Source organism: Fulmarus glacialis, unplaced genomic scaffold (genome assembly GCF_000690835.1).
Source record: "Fulmarus glacialis isolate BGI_N327 unplaced genomic scaffold, ASM69083v1 scaffold31576, whole genome shotgun sequence".
Taxonomy (NCBI): domain Eukaryota; kingdom Metazoa; phylum Chordata; class Aves; order Procellariiformes; family Procellariidae; genus Fulmarus; species Fulmarus glacialis.
In genome coordinates, this window is record NW_009217997.1 from 32,624 (window position 1) to 49,188 (window position 16,565).

Consider the following 16,565-nt stretch of genomic DNA (forward strand, 5'->3'; position numbering starts at 1 on the left):
CTTCATCCCTGGCTGGTCTAGAAACAACCTCTGTGTTGTGTTCTGTGATTTGTGGTTTCGCAGTGTGTGATTTCTGGTGTTCTTAAACCTGTCCCATAAATTTAGATAATTTATGGGAAAGAAGAATTATTTATTCGGTGCTTTGCTAAGAGAGTCATTAAAAGGACCAAAAGCAGATGAAAGCAGTTAGAGCACAAACACGCGATGCCTGGCCAAAATAGTGTTCTATTACTTAATAAAATAAAAAACCCTCAAAAGCTTTACATGCGCTTACTAATCCTTAGTGAGTGCATATGAGATCAAGTGTAGCTTTGCTTTAAGAATAACTTCTTACTACTGTTGGATCTAAAGCTTTCGTGGGTTTTGCTGCTGTTTGGGCTGCTTTTCCATTCTGTTTCTAAGCGCAGCTGGGGAAAAGTGGAGGTGGGTAGGGTTATTTGATTTTATTTAGCTCTGATTTTGAGAAACCTATTTTCTGATGCTGAATTCAAGCAGTATTTAAGAAAAAAATGGTGAAAATCACTACTATTGGACAATACTGATCTACCCCAAAGAAACCTGTAATTCTCATTTTTCTATTAACAGATCCACACCAGCAGCAATTAATTCTTGATGACCTCATCAATGATGTGTCTTTGATACATTGCCAAGTGGCTTGTATCGTCCAGCACACTAAGGGGGGACAAAAGCAATTTTGCCCTCACCCATCAGTTGACATCACTCGTTCATTCTTACAGTCTGTGGTTTAAGGTCCATGTGTTTTCACAGGAAAATTAAGTACGCTGATCATAATTTCTGTCTTCAGCTATGTAGTCCATTTCATATTCAAGCTCTAGAAATAAATGTGTTATAAAATTGTGTTGGTTCAAAGGATATGACATTTAATTTGCAAGTAGGTAATGTTTTTCATAATCGTAAACCATAAAATTATGGGTAATAATTGTGGCAGAATTAAGAGGCTGAGATTTTTGTCTGCTGGTGTTTTCTCTTAAGTAATTGTGATGGCATTTTTTCATTTTGTAATGTGTGTTTTAGGAGTGAAGGAAGCTGAATTTTTGTGACTGTGCCTTCATTTCTAATCTCTTTGTGAATGAAAAGCTATATACAGGCACAAATCCAGCAGCTTAATTCTCCATCTGATTAGAGCAATGTTACCAACCTGATAGGTTGAAAACAGCCAAGATCCATGCAGTGGCTTAGCCTCCTGGGAGGCAGAGTAATAATAATCAAATGAAGACATATTAAAATGTAATATTACTTCCTCTCCATGGGGACCGTATAAGAATCACAGCCAGGAACTATTCTTGTCAGCTGACTCTGTTTCGCTCACTGATTCCCTGCCTCTGCATTGATGACTAATGCATTTCGGACAATAAACAACCCTTGAGAAGTTTTAAAAACAAATAAATGTAAAACATCATTCATTGATTTACATGAGTTCCAGGTTTGGGTTTTTTTTTTTTTGTTTGGTTGTTGGTTTTTTTTAAAATAATTTATATATTTTAAAGAAGGGAAGGCAGAGCTGGAGTGAAATTCTTTGGTCTGAATAGTTTCATTTCCTCTTGTGTAAGGGAGAGGATATGTTAAGGCAGTGTTTTACGAAACTGAAAATGTATACTAGCTTCTCCAAAGTAAGTATGTATCAGCAGACTCTTAACCATAATTTCATAACAAGTCATTTTTTTCTGAAAGTTGAAACCCCAAATTTATACTCCTTATAAAATGGCAGCTGCTGTTGTATTCAAGGAATGCAGACACACAGTGTCTCTGTATACTAGATCCAAACATCATTTTTGACTGACTGCTGTAAACATTGCCTATAAATGATTACGATTTTGTCAGAAAGTCTTAAAATTAATAGAGATTTTAGGGCAATGATATGTGTTTATTTGTAGGTGTGGATGAACTGTAGGCTGAATAATTTCATGTGCTTTTGACTGTAATTATTAGTTTTGCAATTGACACCAGTGGAACAGGACGGGTCTCAGAAAATCAGAGGTACCTATCCATCAAAAGATTTAAAAATACTTTGCTACCTGTTTAGCAACATTGTACTTACTTTTAGTTTCCTATGTGTTGCTGTATTAATACAAAGTGAAGTGTGGGATCCTGAGAACATTTAAAACTAATGAGAAACTTTATATTAATCGTTAATTATGTTTATTAATGTTAATATTTGAGTAGTATCTAGTCTCCTTAGCACAAGGCCATGCGTGGTAGTTCATGTGTGAGTAATTGCCTCTAAAATATATCCATATTTAGACTGAAACATAAAAAACCCCCAAACCTGTTCTTTTTTATATATATGTATATAAAAATAAACGGGATGGAAGGTCTAAAATTTGATCATATGAATCATAGTATGATCATTTGATCATACACCAGAGAGTAGCATTTCCATTTAGACACAAGAAACTTGTGTTGTGTTTCTGTGTTTATACCCAAACCTCCTATCTCAGGCATATTTGGAAATACGGAAATATCCTTTCGGTGTGAGCAGAGCTCCAGGTACGGGGTCACTTTCCTGCAGAACTGTGAGTGCGGTGGAGGAGCTTACATGATGGCGGGTATAGTTTTCCTTTGGAGATCAATACAGAAAGGCAGCGGCAAGTGTTTGAGGAATATTTTGTACTCGCTCCCTTGTTTGACTTCTGCACGCTAACCTGTCAAGGGGCATTAGCAATATGAAACTCTGTTTTCTCTGATGCCCCAGATTACTTCTTTTCCTCCGTGCAGCTTTTCAAAGCTTGAAACGATGTGTTTAAAACTACCCACTTTCTTCCTGGTACACTGGGGATATGTGAGGTTGTATTTCGATAGTCTTAATGAATTTTGAAAAATAATTTCCTCCCGTGGCCTTGGGTAATTGTCGGTTTAATTACAGGGAGAAGCTGAGATGGAAACTTTGCTTTGTCACCGAAATGCTCCTCTTTGAAAATTCCCTGTTCCTCGGGATGTAGCAGTCTGTACTCTGAGCTATAACGTAGGCTTTCCGAAAACCCCTTGAAGAACTGTGGAAAAAGTTAATACTTCTGGAGCTTCATTCATCTGACATCAAAGCTCTGAAAGCATTCTTTTAGCAAGCAAGCGAGGCAGATTGCGCTTCGTGTAGGCACACAACCAGACTCATTGTACATCTGGGCCTTCCCGTTTGGAGACTGTTTTTGAAGTAATTTTGCATTCTTTTTGCCATCTTACTTTCTTATTCTGTACTGAGGTCAGACTGTATCCTCTGCATCTTATTGAGGTCTCCTGCTCTGTGGGTTAAATGGATAGGCCTTTAAAGAATAAAAAGGCATTGATGTTCAGGAGAAGCAGCACTCTATTCAATTAAAATCAAGTAGAAAGTGTTTAAGGAGATGTGAGCCCCGATCGCCTCGATTAAAAAACAAACGAAGAATAGCAAAAAACAGAAGACAAAGTCAGTGTTTGTTAGTTGTACCTTCAGTTGATGCTCAGCTTTGGCATTTCTATTTACTGCTTTTTTTCCCTTGTCCTTGTGCTGGTACATTGGCAAATAGGTCATAAAAAACACTTTCAGCAAAGACACATTTGATTTATGTTCAGAACTGGTTCTTAGTATTGATTTTTTTTGCCTCTGGAAAAAAACAAAAGAAAACAGAACTATATGTCTCCATTATTTTCTGAGCCTGGCAATCCAGTGGCACATTTCAGATCGGCTTTTATCTTAAATTACTCATTGTGCTCTTTTATATTTTAAAAAGTCTTTTTTGCAAGTTGGAAAAAAAAGTGGTTGCACGTACGGCCATTGTCATGTTTTTACAGGGGGGAGGGAACAAGAGGAGGAACTGGGAGGGACCACGTACGAGGAGAAGGGAATTTTAGGAAAAGAAAGCACAATTTGGGAAGTTTGTATGGTGGCTGTAATTCGAGTTAGTCACAAAAGAGGCAGAAGTGGAACAAAACCAAGAAGTAGATCAAAGGCTAGGAAGCAGGGTTCAGCGGTATGGGGTTTATATCTTTACGGCTAGAGAGAAGATTAGAGCAAGAAAAATACTGCCATGGGGCTAGGAAGACATTGTGAAGGAAAAAGGAAATATACATGGGCTGCATTTGAAAGAAAATCCCCAAGGAAGGTGAAAGAGAAGGAGCGAGAATTAAAAACAAAGATCCGAGCAGTATGAAGCCCTGGTTGAATTAGATCCCGAGCTCAAAGGAGAGGGGCAGAGGCAGGAAAGTGCTGCTTAAGCAGTTCGCCACAGCCACAGCAAGCAGCGGGCTCCTGTATCTCCCGTTTTCTATTTGTTTCCTCCAGCTGGCGGCCCGCCGCCGGTGCGCGTGCATGCACCCGCGCGTACGTGCGTTTTGGGCCTTGGGTAAACGGCTCCGCAAAACGGTGGTGAAATTTGCACCCCCAGGGCAACCGGCGTGGGAGAACCCCTGGTGCGTTCCCTAAATAGCGAAGCCGGAGTCCAGCGTCGGTGGACGTGCCTGCTCTGCCACGGTGGCCGGGGCACCAGCGCACACGCCGAGCTGGCCGGTGCCTGGCGCGGTGCGGAATGGTGGCGATGCCCAGGGCCGAGGAGCTGTCGAAGAGTTTTCCAGCAGCTGTTGGGGGTTTGCAAGCAACAGCTGGCTCGGGCGGCAGCGGAGGCGCACCCCTAGACCGTGACTCAACGTTTTGGATTCTCCAAGGGCGCTGTGCTTCGTGCACAAACAGCGTTGCAGCATCAGCTTGCGACGGGGTTGCACGGTTCCAGCCAGCGCCTAGATAAGCCAGAACAATATAAACGCAGGGGAAAGCACCCATTTGTTTGTACGAGCTGAAAGGTTTCCGTGAGAATAGAGCGTATTCCCTCCCTGCCACCCGCCCCCACGGAGGCTCCTCAATGCTGAGAAAAATGAGATTGTACTTTAAAATATTAAATGGTTTTCCAATCAGTGCAGAATCTCGGCTTTCACCTGGGTCTTTTGTATGCGTTCACTTCTTCCAGCAGGAGATTTGTAATAGAGGAAGCAGGTGTAACGTGGTGATTATAAAGATATTGTTGGGGGGGAAAAAAAGGGTGAATTTTCAGTGCTGTGCTCCTCTGAGCCTGCCAGGGCTTCCTTTTCAGCTGACTCCGTCACCTTTTAACAAGGTGCTGTGTTTTCATCCAAGTCAGTCAGTCAGTCAATTGTGCATAGAAAAAAAAGGTTGCTGGGTAAATTTGAAACCTTGATAACACATTCCTCCATTTGTATATATTGTACGGCTTACCGATGTATTCATTCCTTTGGCTTTCAACATTTCACAACTTTCCGTAGGTCAGCCTGAGCAGCAAGAACAGGTCCTGGTAGATTGAAAGATTTCTGCTTTCAGACACTCATGTTCACATCACTTTGCCTGTTGATTTCCTGATTTTTATTTATTTTTATTTTTTTATTTTTCTTTTATTTTTAATCAGCAACATCAAATGGGTCTTTGGAGGGCCTGGATAACCAGGAGGGAGGGGTGTGCCAGACAAAAACCATGAAGATCCTCATGAAAGTTGGACAAGGTAAAGACCATCTGCTGTTTCATGAAATCACTTTGATCAGTCTCAGTGTCCTTCTAGTTTTCAGGCTTCTTTTAGCGGTGTAGAGTAGAGAGCCAACCAAGTCTAGTGTGGTCATTCCTCCCTTATAGTCTGAAAGCAAAGCCTACTTTCTCTTCCTCGGCTACTGACAGTTTTCTACAGGAGGAGGGTTAGCGTAATAAGATCTCTTCACTGGAGAGATCCCTAAAGGAAAGGTCACCTGGGAGTAGTGTGTTTCAGTCATTTTTATTTTTATTTTAAAAACAAAAGCCACAACTCTGCTGTTCAAAATTACTTAAAATACATGAAAGGGGGGAAGCTAATATTTCTGTAGATTGCTTGTTATGAATTCTGATTACAGAGAGGTTTTTGTTCATTGTCTCTTTTCACATATAGATAACCTATTGTGCAGGAAGAAAGAATTATTCTTCTAAGTAGAAGTTGGTTTAGTAGTCAATCAGCTTCCTCACTTAAACCAAAATGTCATCTGCAAAGCTTTTCTTGCCAATTACAGGAGTCCCTATAGTTTCTGCAGATGGCCTCACAATTAAACCTCTGAAATAACTAATATAACCATTTTGCTTTAAAAGGAAAATTACGTACTTATATCTCCCAGACCTTTGCATAAAGATTCTTCTGTTCAAAGCCATTCGTGTCTCACGAGGTACCTAGAGCCGGCTTATAAGGCTCCGCGCTATCAAGCGCCGAAGCTGCATGAGTCGTCTTTCTCTTCCCCCAGATCCCAACTCGGCGGGGCTGCCCCGGCACACGGATCCCACCAAGCGCCCCGAGCAGGAAGCTGGCACCAACGGGAAGAGTTCCACCACCAGCCCCTTTGTGAAGGACCACTCAGGTAGGTGCGGCGGGGCTCACGCCTGGGACGGGGCTCTGGCGGAGTCTTCTCCTTTGTCCCCAAACGCATTTTATTTTACCATTAAAGTGCCAGAAAAATAAATGTTTTCGTACTGAGATGAAGCAAAAGCCAGTTCTGATGCTCTGGTGGATAGTGGTCTGGGAGCTGCAAGCTGGCAAAGGCTGCTCTCTCCCCTCTTCCACTCTGCAGTAGAAGTTAATTACATCTTGTGAGAATATCACTCATTTACAGGAAAGTTTTTGGATAGGACATTTGCTAAGCAGCTTTACGATGGTAAATGCTGCCTTACATTTAGTACTCTGGCAGATGAACGAGTCTTTCTGTCTTTCTCTTCCCGTATAATACATTATCAAGTGGTTCTCGACAGCCATTTATAAAGTTTTTTTCAAGGCATCTATAATTAATGTCCTGATCTTTTAACTGACCATATAAAGTCTACACATGAATCGCTGGTCTTTCACTAAATGTAAAGATTTTTTTTTTTTAGTAATTATCTAAATAAGATAAACAGGTCGTTCCAAACAAGTATCTTCAGGATGCATTTCAGACATTAGGTGAACAAGGAAAAAACCTAACTCTAAGACCCAAGGTCTTTGGAAGAAAATTTGGTGAATTGGGAATGCTACAAAACAAAACTTGCTGACAGTTGATTCTGGGGTTCCCGAAAACGGCTGCAAGTTTTCCTTGCTAGCTCTGTCATTAGTTACTGGGCTAATGAACCTTTGATATGGCAGTCACTGGACAGGCTTCAGCCATTTCCTATGGAGATTCCAGTAGGAAAAGTTCACAGTTACATGGACGTAGCATCTGCAGCATTCTTCCACCCGTGAGTGAGCGTCAAGAGAGGGAAGTTGGTTCAAATTCTCAAGTGAGAAAGTGTAAAGAGAGTGTTCATTTAATTTGTGTGACAAATGATATGACAGTGTAATGGCACCAAATATTCAACAGGCTGTTCAGCACATGAGCTTTTCCTGACTACCAAATGCATGGTGTTGTTTTTTGTTAAGCAAATGTAAGTTGATGTAAACAGATATATGCCATAGCCATTTTGCCTATCTCCCACACTGCCTTAAGCTCCTTTGTTTCATGCGCAAGCAAGAGAAGTCCACGTAAAGAAGCACTAAGGACAGTTTAACTTAAATCAATACGCAAAAGATAAAGTTGCAGAAGAACGGTGGGACACTGAGCAGTACCAGTTGTCCTGAGAATTGTCATTTCCCTGTGTTATTTTCCCCTCGCAGTCCTTTCCCACCCCTCTCTGCCGCCCGGGGCTCGCCGGCATCTGTTAAAAGATGCGGTGTGCATCAAAGGCTGCCTTGTCAGTGCCAGTCCTTGCCGCTGATGGATGATGATGTATGAAACAGGGTGATTTGGAGGCAGCACAAAAGTAAGACCAACAGACACAAAGTCTTGTTTAATATTGATTGCTGACTTCGGCTGTTTGCATTTAGCTATCTAACAGGGTAATTGGTTTGTCAAAGTTCAGCTGTCGTTAATTCTTCCAGTCTTGCTTACTCTACACATTTTTAAGCAGCGTAAACGGGTCGCAGGATGGCAATAACTTTTGTCTGTATTTCCGTTCTTTCCAGGATCTAGCACAGATGGCAGTAAGGCTGGGCATTCCAGTATACTGGGTTCAGAGGTGGCCTTATTTGCAGGGATTGCATCAGGGTGCATCATTTTCATCGTCATCATCATCACTTTGGTGGTTCTTTTGTTGAAGTACCGGAGAAGACACAGGAAGCATTCCCCGCAGCACACGACAACTCTCTCACTTAGTACGTTAGCCACCCCAAAACGCAGTGGCAACAACAATGGTTCTGAGCCCAGTGACATTATCATTCCTCTAAGGACTGCAGACAGTGTCTTTTGCCCCCACTATGAAAAGGTCAGCGGCGACTATGGACATCCGGTGTACATAGTTCAAGAGATGCCTCCTCAGAGTCCAGCAAACATTTATTACAAGGTCTGAGAAACACACAACCAACTCTGTGGTACAGTTGAGTCGTAGAGGAAACTCACTGGTCAAATGCTTTCTGTTGGGGTTTGTGATGACGCCTTGTGCGCTAGCATTGACTCAAGCACAGGGGGGAGAAGGTGACAGCTCTTTCTCCGGGAGCCGATGCAAGCTGGACAGCTTACCTAGTCTGTAGAATTCCTATCTCGGTGAATAAGTATTCACTAAAAGCTGGAAGACTTTTATGTAGAAGATGCCCATTCTGATTGCTGTACTCTTGTTACATTCATCATCCTCAAAGCCATGTGCTGCGGGCGTTCAGGCATGTACAAAAGCCAAGGGAAGACGGAGTGATCCGTGGATGTTAATAGCTCTAGGCATCCTGGGAAGGTGCTCTAGGATATATCAAGCTTGAAATGCAATCTTCTGACTTTTGTGTGTCTCTCTCAGTGCGTACTGGATTTGTCACACAGACCTTGGTGTCTAAGTAAGACTTGTTAAGGTTCTCTTGCTTTTAGTCCGTCACTGTTCCATTTGTTTCTGTTATCCGGGGCTCTGCCATCTTTCACATAAGGTTTTCTTTCACTCCACCTCCTGAATCACTAATGGAACATTAATGTTTGGAGATCCGCGCTCCATCCATCTGCTACAGCAGCCTCACTCGAATGGGTACTGCATTTATAGAAACTGTGTTTGATAGTAAGGAGCCTTCCAGCCAAAAAGTTAGGCTGTCAACAAAGTTAAGAGCAGGACTGGGTGGTGGAGGGAAGGGCTGACTGCAGTTGCAATTGAATGCTGCTGCCTCGAAAATAGAAGCTGGGAAGAAAAAAGAAAAAAAAAAACATTTAGGTAGCACAGCACTTTGGTATGCTAAGTTTTAAGAGGCAAGTAGGAGGCACAATAACATGCGCAGTGGATTAGGGCTGCGTTTGAAGGAATTCATGGTTATCAAATACCAGTGTGCAGAAAAAAATAGTACCTTCAATATAGTAGAACAAAGGGGTATTGTTAGTAAGTGAACAAGCTTGGAGAAGACAAGACAATAGCAGGCCGCTGAGGATATATTAGAGCAGGGCTGTTGTGGTACTGGCAATAAAAAATACAGCTTTGAAGCTGTAGCGAAAACATAGTCTGCTTTGGGTGACTTTTAAGCAGACTCAGCTGCTATACTATCACATTATACTAAACACAGGGAAAGCATTTAAGAAAATAGCAGAGAGCCAAATCTGACGAAGATGATTATAATCCAACGGGTCAAATGAGCTGTAATTCTATCACTGGTAAAGTTGTGGAAAAAAAACCCAACAACCTTTCTCATCTCTAAAAGTAAGACAGAATTTCTTTCTGACTGAGCCTTTTGACACTTTGGTTTATTGTAGTGCTGCCCCTGCACAGTGAGTGTAGGTACTGTGACTGACACAGCCGTTCATTGGTGCTCTGTTGCGAAGTGAAAGCACATATGGCAAACCTCTTGCAGTCCGTAAGAATAAAATAAATTATGACACTGAGATGGAGAAGGAAGATATGTCTTATTTATAATAGGTGTATAGAACACAAGGGATATAAAGTGAGAGTTTTTCTTTCGTTCGTTCTTTCTTCCTTTTTTGTTCTGGTTTGCTTTTTTTACTAATATATATTTTGAGATTGCACAGGACCTACACCAGAAGATGTGAAATTCATTTGCGGCAATTAAATAGTCTTAACTTGTCATCATTTTACACATATATGGTGAGTGTGTGTGTATGTATATGCACACAGATATATGTTTATATATGCATATATATGCATATATATATATACACACATATTAAAAAGAAAAAAAAGAAACTGTTTCTGGGAAAAACATCAGCCATCCAAAAATAACAATGGGAGCAAATTAAAAAAAAAAAAAAAAATCCAAAGCATCTCATAAGAGAAAACTAGGAAATATAAGGCCCAAAATATCAGGAAGTCAATGTTACTGCATCACGTATTTAACAATGACATGGTGTGCCGGCATTTATTTTCTGTGTTGTGTTTTCCCTTGCCTTACGGGCTGATGTGTTCTGTAGAATTCGTTGAGGTTCGTGGAGGGGGGTTTAAGGTTAAAGTTTTCTCTTTAGCATGGCTATTCCCCTAAAGCTCCCATCCTGAGGAGGAAATAAAAAACCTCTACTTTTATATGTGCTATGCAAATAGACATTTCTAACATAGTCATGTTACTATGGTAACACTTTGCTTTCTGATTTGGAAAGAAAATGTAGCAACAGCATTTTGGGGTTCTCAGACCTCTGGTGAGCACCTGCAAGAAAAAAAAAAGAAAAAAAATCTGTCATAGAATTGATCACTCTCTCTGTTTCCTGAACCTGAAAATGATGTTGGGATGTTGGTCCAAAAGAGAGAAACAAAACAAAAAAAATACCAACCCATGGTTCTGTGGAAGGTTACCATGGTGACTAACTACAGTACATATGTAATTCTTTTCAACAACCCTTCCTTTCTGTGAATCCATCCATACAAGGTTCTCTTGTAAGTCATTAAGATTTTATTGTGGGGGAGGGGGAGGAAGGGAAAAGATGGGTTTACTGATACTGATTTTTATTAAATCAAATCTATGCTTCATCAGTTGGCTACATTCTAGTTATGTACTAAACTGTGAAAAAAAAAAATCAGACGAATTGCTCAAGAGCAACCTGCAACCAATTGAAAAAAAAAAAAAAAGTACTGTGCGTCTGTTTTGTGTCTGGTGCAGAATTATGACAATCTACCAACTGTTCCTTTATTTGACGTTGGTCCAGCTTTGAAAAGTTACTGTAAATGCCTTGCTTGTATGATCATCCCTAGTCACCCGACTTGGAATTTGCACCATCATGTCTAAGTGAAGATGCTGTAAATAGGTTCAGATTTACTGTATATGGATTTGGGGTGTTACAGTAGCCTTATTCACCTTTTTAAATAATAAAAAAAAACACGTGAAAACAAGACAAAAATGGCTTTTCTTAACCAGATTGTGTATATAGAGCAATGTTGGTTTTTTATAAAGTCCGAGCAAGATGTTTTGTATAAAATTTGAATTTTGCAATGTATTTAGCTACAGCTTGTTTAAAGGCAGTGTCATTCCCCTTTGCACTGTATTGAGGAAAAAATGGTATAAAAGGTTGCCAAATTGCCGCATATTTGTGCTGAAATTGTGTACCATGAATATTTATTTAAGAATTTCTTTGTCCAGTTTGTAAGTAACACAGTATTATGCTTGAGTTATAAATAATTTCTTCTTTTTTTCCTTCTTTTTTTTTTGTTTGTTTTTTGTTTGTTTGTTTGTTTCATTCTGTTTTAAAACTAGCCGGTCATAAGTTTGAAATCTGCTTTAGTTCCACATTGCAATTAGTTCCCAGAAAAAGAAAATTATGAAAATCACATTCCACGTCTGTTTCAAACTGAATTTGTTCTTAAAAAAATAAAATATTTTTTTCCTATGGAAACCTTGCCTTCTAAGTATTTTCTTCTTTTGTTTTGCAATTTTTTTCTTTTTTCAAAGATGAAAATAAAAAAGAAAGCTACCAAGCCTGCCTCCCTCTGCCCCTCCCTCCCTCCTTTCTTCTTTCTCTCTCCTCTTCCCCATCTCTCTCCCCTGATTGCTACTCATTTATGGGAAAGACAGCTCCTTATAATACGCTGACTTCTGTTAACCTACTTCTTTCCCAGACTTTCTCTTACATACATCAGCAGATTTTAAAAAACACATGGGGGCCTTATGCCCTTGGAAGTCAGTGAGCTTCAGGCAGGTGCAGTAGCCGGGTTGCCTGGATGATCTGGGGGGTGAGATTATAACCACACAAATAATTCCTAGACATTATGGAGTGGATTTATACTGTGGGCAGAGTCAGAGAAAAAAATTTACCTGAAGCCTTCCAGGCACTGTTGCTGTCACTGCTGCTCCTGAGGAGGGGGAGCGGCAAGCCTAGGATGGCAGGGCTGAGCAAGAAGGGACCGGAGATGGAAGACGCTGGGAGAATGACAAAGGATTAGAAATAGTGCAAAGTCAAAAGATCTCCGCATGGTTCTTCCCGTGGGGCCGTGCATCATCCTTCCCTGCTTTACTGTGCCTTGAGTTAAGGGAGATGGGGGCAACATGTGCAGGTGACGCAAGCCTTAATACAAGATCTGTGGTTGTGTTGCTCTAATTTTTACTAGGATAACCGATTCTCTCATTTAATAAATAATACCTTCATTTTTTGACAAAGCCTAGTCACCCTGAAAGTGAAGCACCTTTCAGTTAGTTAGCAGCGCGTAAATAGCGTGATCATCCATGGAATAACAGGTGGGAAGGTCTACAGAGGGGAAAGATGCATTTGTCACTGTAACAACAGACGCCAATTTGTCATAGAATTTTCATTGAAGAAAGGCAGCTAGTTATTCATAGTATTGGTCATGCAATTCCCATTTGTCAAATTATTTTTTCTTTTCTGAATAATCAGGGGAAAAATGACTGTATGGTAAAGGCACTATATGTGTTGCATCGGCACAAGTATTCTGAAACCGGACATGCAGAAAGCCCTAGAGACTGATGGGCTAGCATGGCTTCCTGCGGATGGAGCTCATTTTATAGGTCCAGCTTTCAGAATCTATGCTGGAAGTTGACCTTAGAGGGAGAGTCACACAGTGGCACTCGGGTTCACCTCGCTCTGCTACAGATGTCCTTGGTCCAGCAGAAGGCATAAGTACCCATGGTGGAGCGTGTAAGCATCCTCTGACTTCTCAGTAAATCACTTGGGCCTAATCCTGCGTTTACGGCTGTAAGTCACTTCACAGGAGGTTGTCTTGCATTCTCAGAGGCACACGCATACTTGGCTGGATTCAGACTTCACTCCCTGCTTCGTGCTCGGACGTGGGGGATTTCACTTGCTCATCTCGGTGGGTTGTCGTGAGAGTCCCACATTGTTAGTGGCTGTGAGGTGCTCAGGTCTGGTCTACGCTAAAAGTTTGTCTGATACAGCCATCTGTTAGAGCTGTGACTCTAGTTTAGTTGAGGCTAAGGCTATTGTTTTTATTTTAGGTCTTAGTAAATACTGGAAGATGGTGTTAAGAAAAATAATTTGATAGTGTCAAGTTTACATGGCATTTTCATTTCTGGGCTTTTTTTTTCCACCTATGATAAATATATATAATTATATATACATTATATTTGCAACTAGCATGTATACTGACACCCACATACATCTATTTTTGTCACTGTTTTAGCCATAAGGGAAAAGCAGTGTTGCTATAAACGGTGTCTCCACTGGGGGGGAAAAAACGGTTGCCGGTGTAACTGTATCTGTATAGTTACACCTGGGGACAAGGATGCTGGGTTAACGGGAGGGCCTTGCACACATACCTTCACAAACATAACGGAACCTCCACTGAGTCTGCTAAACTCATTTTAGTAAATTATATGTGCCTTAGACACTCAGCATAAAGTCATTGACTTATAACCCATCTTTTATAACATGCAGAGGAAAAAAAAATCATACTTGCATTTTGCACTGCTGCTGACACTGCACTATTAATTGTCAAACAAGCACAAAATCAGAATTTACTGCCTTTATTACGAAACTGGTTCCCTGGCAAGAACTAGTCCAAGTCAATAGGCTCCGCTAAGTGGAAAATAAAATTATAATTCACAGTTGTTATCCATCTAGAGTGGAATAGGGATCTGTTACACAAAATAGTGCCTCACAAAGTAAGCATAACGATGTTACTGCCTAGGTTTAAAACGTTATACCTCTTTCTTTAGCCCTTCTCTTTAGCTTTGCTGTGATGCATTGATCAAATGCTCACTCAGTCAGCAGCATACTCGTTTTGATTCTATGGGCACCGTAAATTTTCTTTTTGCAGAAAAGCTTAAAATTGTGTAGTGGTTAGCAAAATAAAGGAAAACGAAAACTCAGTCTTTCTAAGAGACACCCTCCATCTTCACAGCCACAATAGAAATTTTGGTGGGGAAAAAGCCCAGGGTTTAAAAACACCACACATACTCATTATACAGTTGGCATGTCATTACGTGAAGCATCAGATCAGGTAATATTTGTTTTGGAAAAAGATGAGGGTTGGAGGATATACCACAGTGCATTCATGATTGTGCCATTCATAATCCGAATGGTGCTGGATTCAGCTGACTAAGCCATCATCTATGAAATAAAACAATATCTGTCTTTCACATGACTCACGGAAATACTTTGATGCTTAATTAAGGCATAATGCAACCCATAGGAGTCACCCTATAGATAAAATCATGGGGCTGATGGTGGAACTGGAGTTCCTATTGGAAGTAGCGTGCAGGTGATATCCTTGCCTATGATGGGCGAGGTGCTGGCAAACGGGGGCTGGTGACTCTTGCGAAACAGGGTCAAGAGTCTGCCCACTCGCGGTGAGGATGAGGAGGGGGAGCTGCAGGTGGCTGTTCCTGGAGAAAGGCCTGTGGAGCAGAGGGATGAGGCGAGGAGAGGGAAGGTATGTGAGAGGGCAGTGACTTCCCGAGGAGGAGGCTTGGGGACATCTGTAATAGCAAAACCCCGGGGAGAAATCAGACCAAGATGACAGGCCCAGCTGTGGAGGTAGTTAGAGAAAGAGGGCCTTTAAAGCTCTGTAAAGGCTTCGGTGGAAAACGGGTAACAGCAAGCAGAAGAAACATGCTGACAGATGAAAGGCAAATAAGCATAGTATTGGATAAGTGTTGGCTGTTGTTTCGAGCGGGTGAGGAGATCAGGCTAGGTTTATCTGCTAGACACTGAGAGGAGAAAGAGCCTACATGGGATGGAGAACCGAGACCAGAACTCAGTGTTTTCTGCAAGCTGGGATCCTGTGAAAAAGAGATCAAAGATCTGCAAGAATTAAATAACTGTAGGACTATTAAAAGTCTAAACAGCAGAGAACCTTGTGCATAGCTGTCATAACCTCTGGAATAGGACTTGTGTTTTCATACGTGCATTGACAGAGCCTCGTGTGTTTAGGCTGCTGAAGAAGTGCAATTAATTTAATAATATGGGGAATCCATTGAGGTGGGAGAACGGTTGCTTCTAGATCAGACCTTCAGTGGATATAAATTAGCATAGTTCAGTTTGATATCTGATCCTACTTATCACAGTTCAGAATTGCACATGCATAAGCAATACCCATACAAATTTTATTATACCTCTTAGCTATGAGAAAGTGCTTTATAAGAGTGTTGTCCTGAATATTATGAAGACTGTACGCAAAAACATACCAACAATGACATGCTTTTATAAGAGACCGCTATTAAATGCCGTAAAAATTGTAATTTCTATTTTATTGAACAACTTCAGCAATTTGCTGTATCTGTTCATTAAAAGTAGGTTGGATTACTAGCAAATGTATAATAAAAATTGTTCACATTTTAATGTGTCTTTTTGTCCTCTCTTCTAATATTTAAATTTACTCCTTCCTACTCCTGCATTCAATTCTATTGCCTATGCAAAACCGGCAGGTCAGCTGTCTGCTGTTATTAGATTATCTGTTCATCCCCACACGCCATGTTCCCAGTGTTTCCAAATCTCGTAATTTGATCAAAATACTGAATTTTGGCTTTCTTTAAACTCAGCTGTTGGAAATATATGATCACATGAACAATTTAGTAATTATTCAGAAGCAATAGCATTTTAGCCTTTATCGTGGCGAGGAATACTGGAAGATGTGAGGCCAGAAGGCAGAAGAAGATGCAAAAGAACTCTTTGTGTGTCACTCTGAAAAATCTCAAGATTTGGGGAAACCCAAATGATGATGCAAGAGTTAAAAATAGTTGCATGCCTTTGCTGCCTTTGCTTCAGACTCTTTCCTTCATTGTGTGCTATGGGCTTTTTTTGTACATAACCAACAAAGCACATGTGAATTTTCCATGCCTCAAAAGAGTGTTCAAGCTGTAGAGATTCATACTGCTGGGTCTGGAGGTCTTCTCTTGAATTTCCACTATTGAGAAAATGGTGGCTGCTTTCCTTCAGCCTGTTTATCACCTACCCTGATGCCATGCCCTGATCACCTGCTCCGTACGCCAGCCCTGTCAGTCCCACAGCCCTTTCTAGGGCTTCTTATCTTCCCAGATAAGGTTTCTCTTCTGGACAAAGCTTTTGTTGCTCACGGTGAAAGTTTCTTTTCAAATGTTGCCCTAGGCTTTCCTCCTTTTATATGACTGTCTCTGGATTTCAGCTGGTGACAACTTTTTCATGAAAAAAAAAATGTT

At 40.9% G+C, this 16,565-nt stretch overlaps 1 protein-coding gene across 1 annotated transcript in view; it reads left to right on the forward strand.

The window, feature by feature from the left end:
- EFNB2 (ephrin-B2) overlaps window positions 1-8,396 on the forward strand; it is a 19,878-nt gene extending 11,482 nt beyond the window's left edge. The window contains exons 2-4 of the mRNA XM_009579902.1: window positions 5,409-5,501; window positions 6,259-6,372; window positions 7,983-8,396. Coding sequence (XP_009578197.1) covers window positions 5,409-5,501; window positions 6,259-6,372; window positions 7,983-8,365 — 590 coding nt within the window. The 3' untranslated portion in view covers window positions 8,366-8,396. The remainder of the gene's footprint in view (window positions 1-5,408; window positions 5,502-6,258; window positions 6,373-7,982) is intronic.
- Window positions 8,397-16,565: the final 8,169 nt, after the last annotated feature.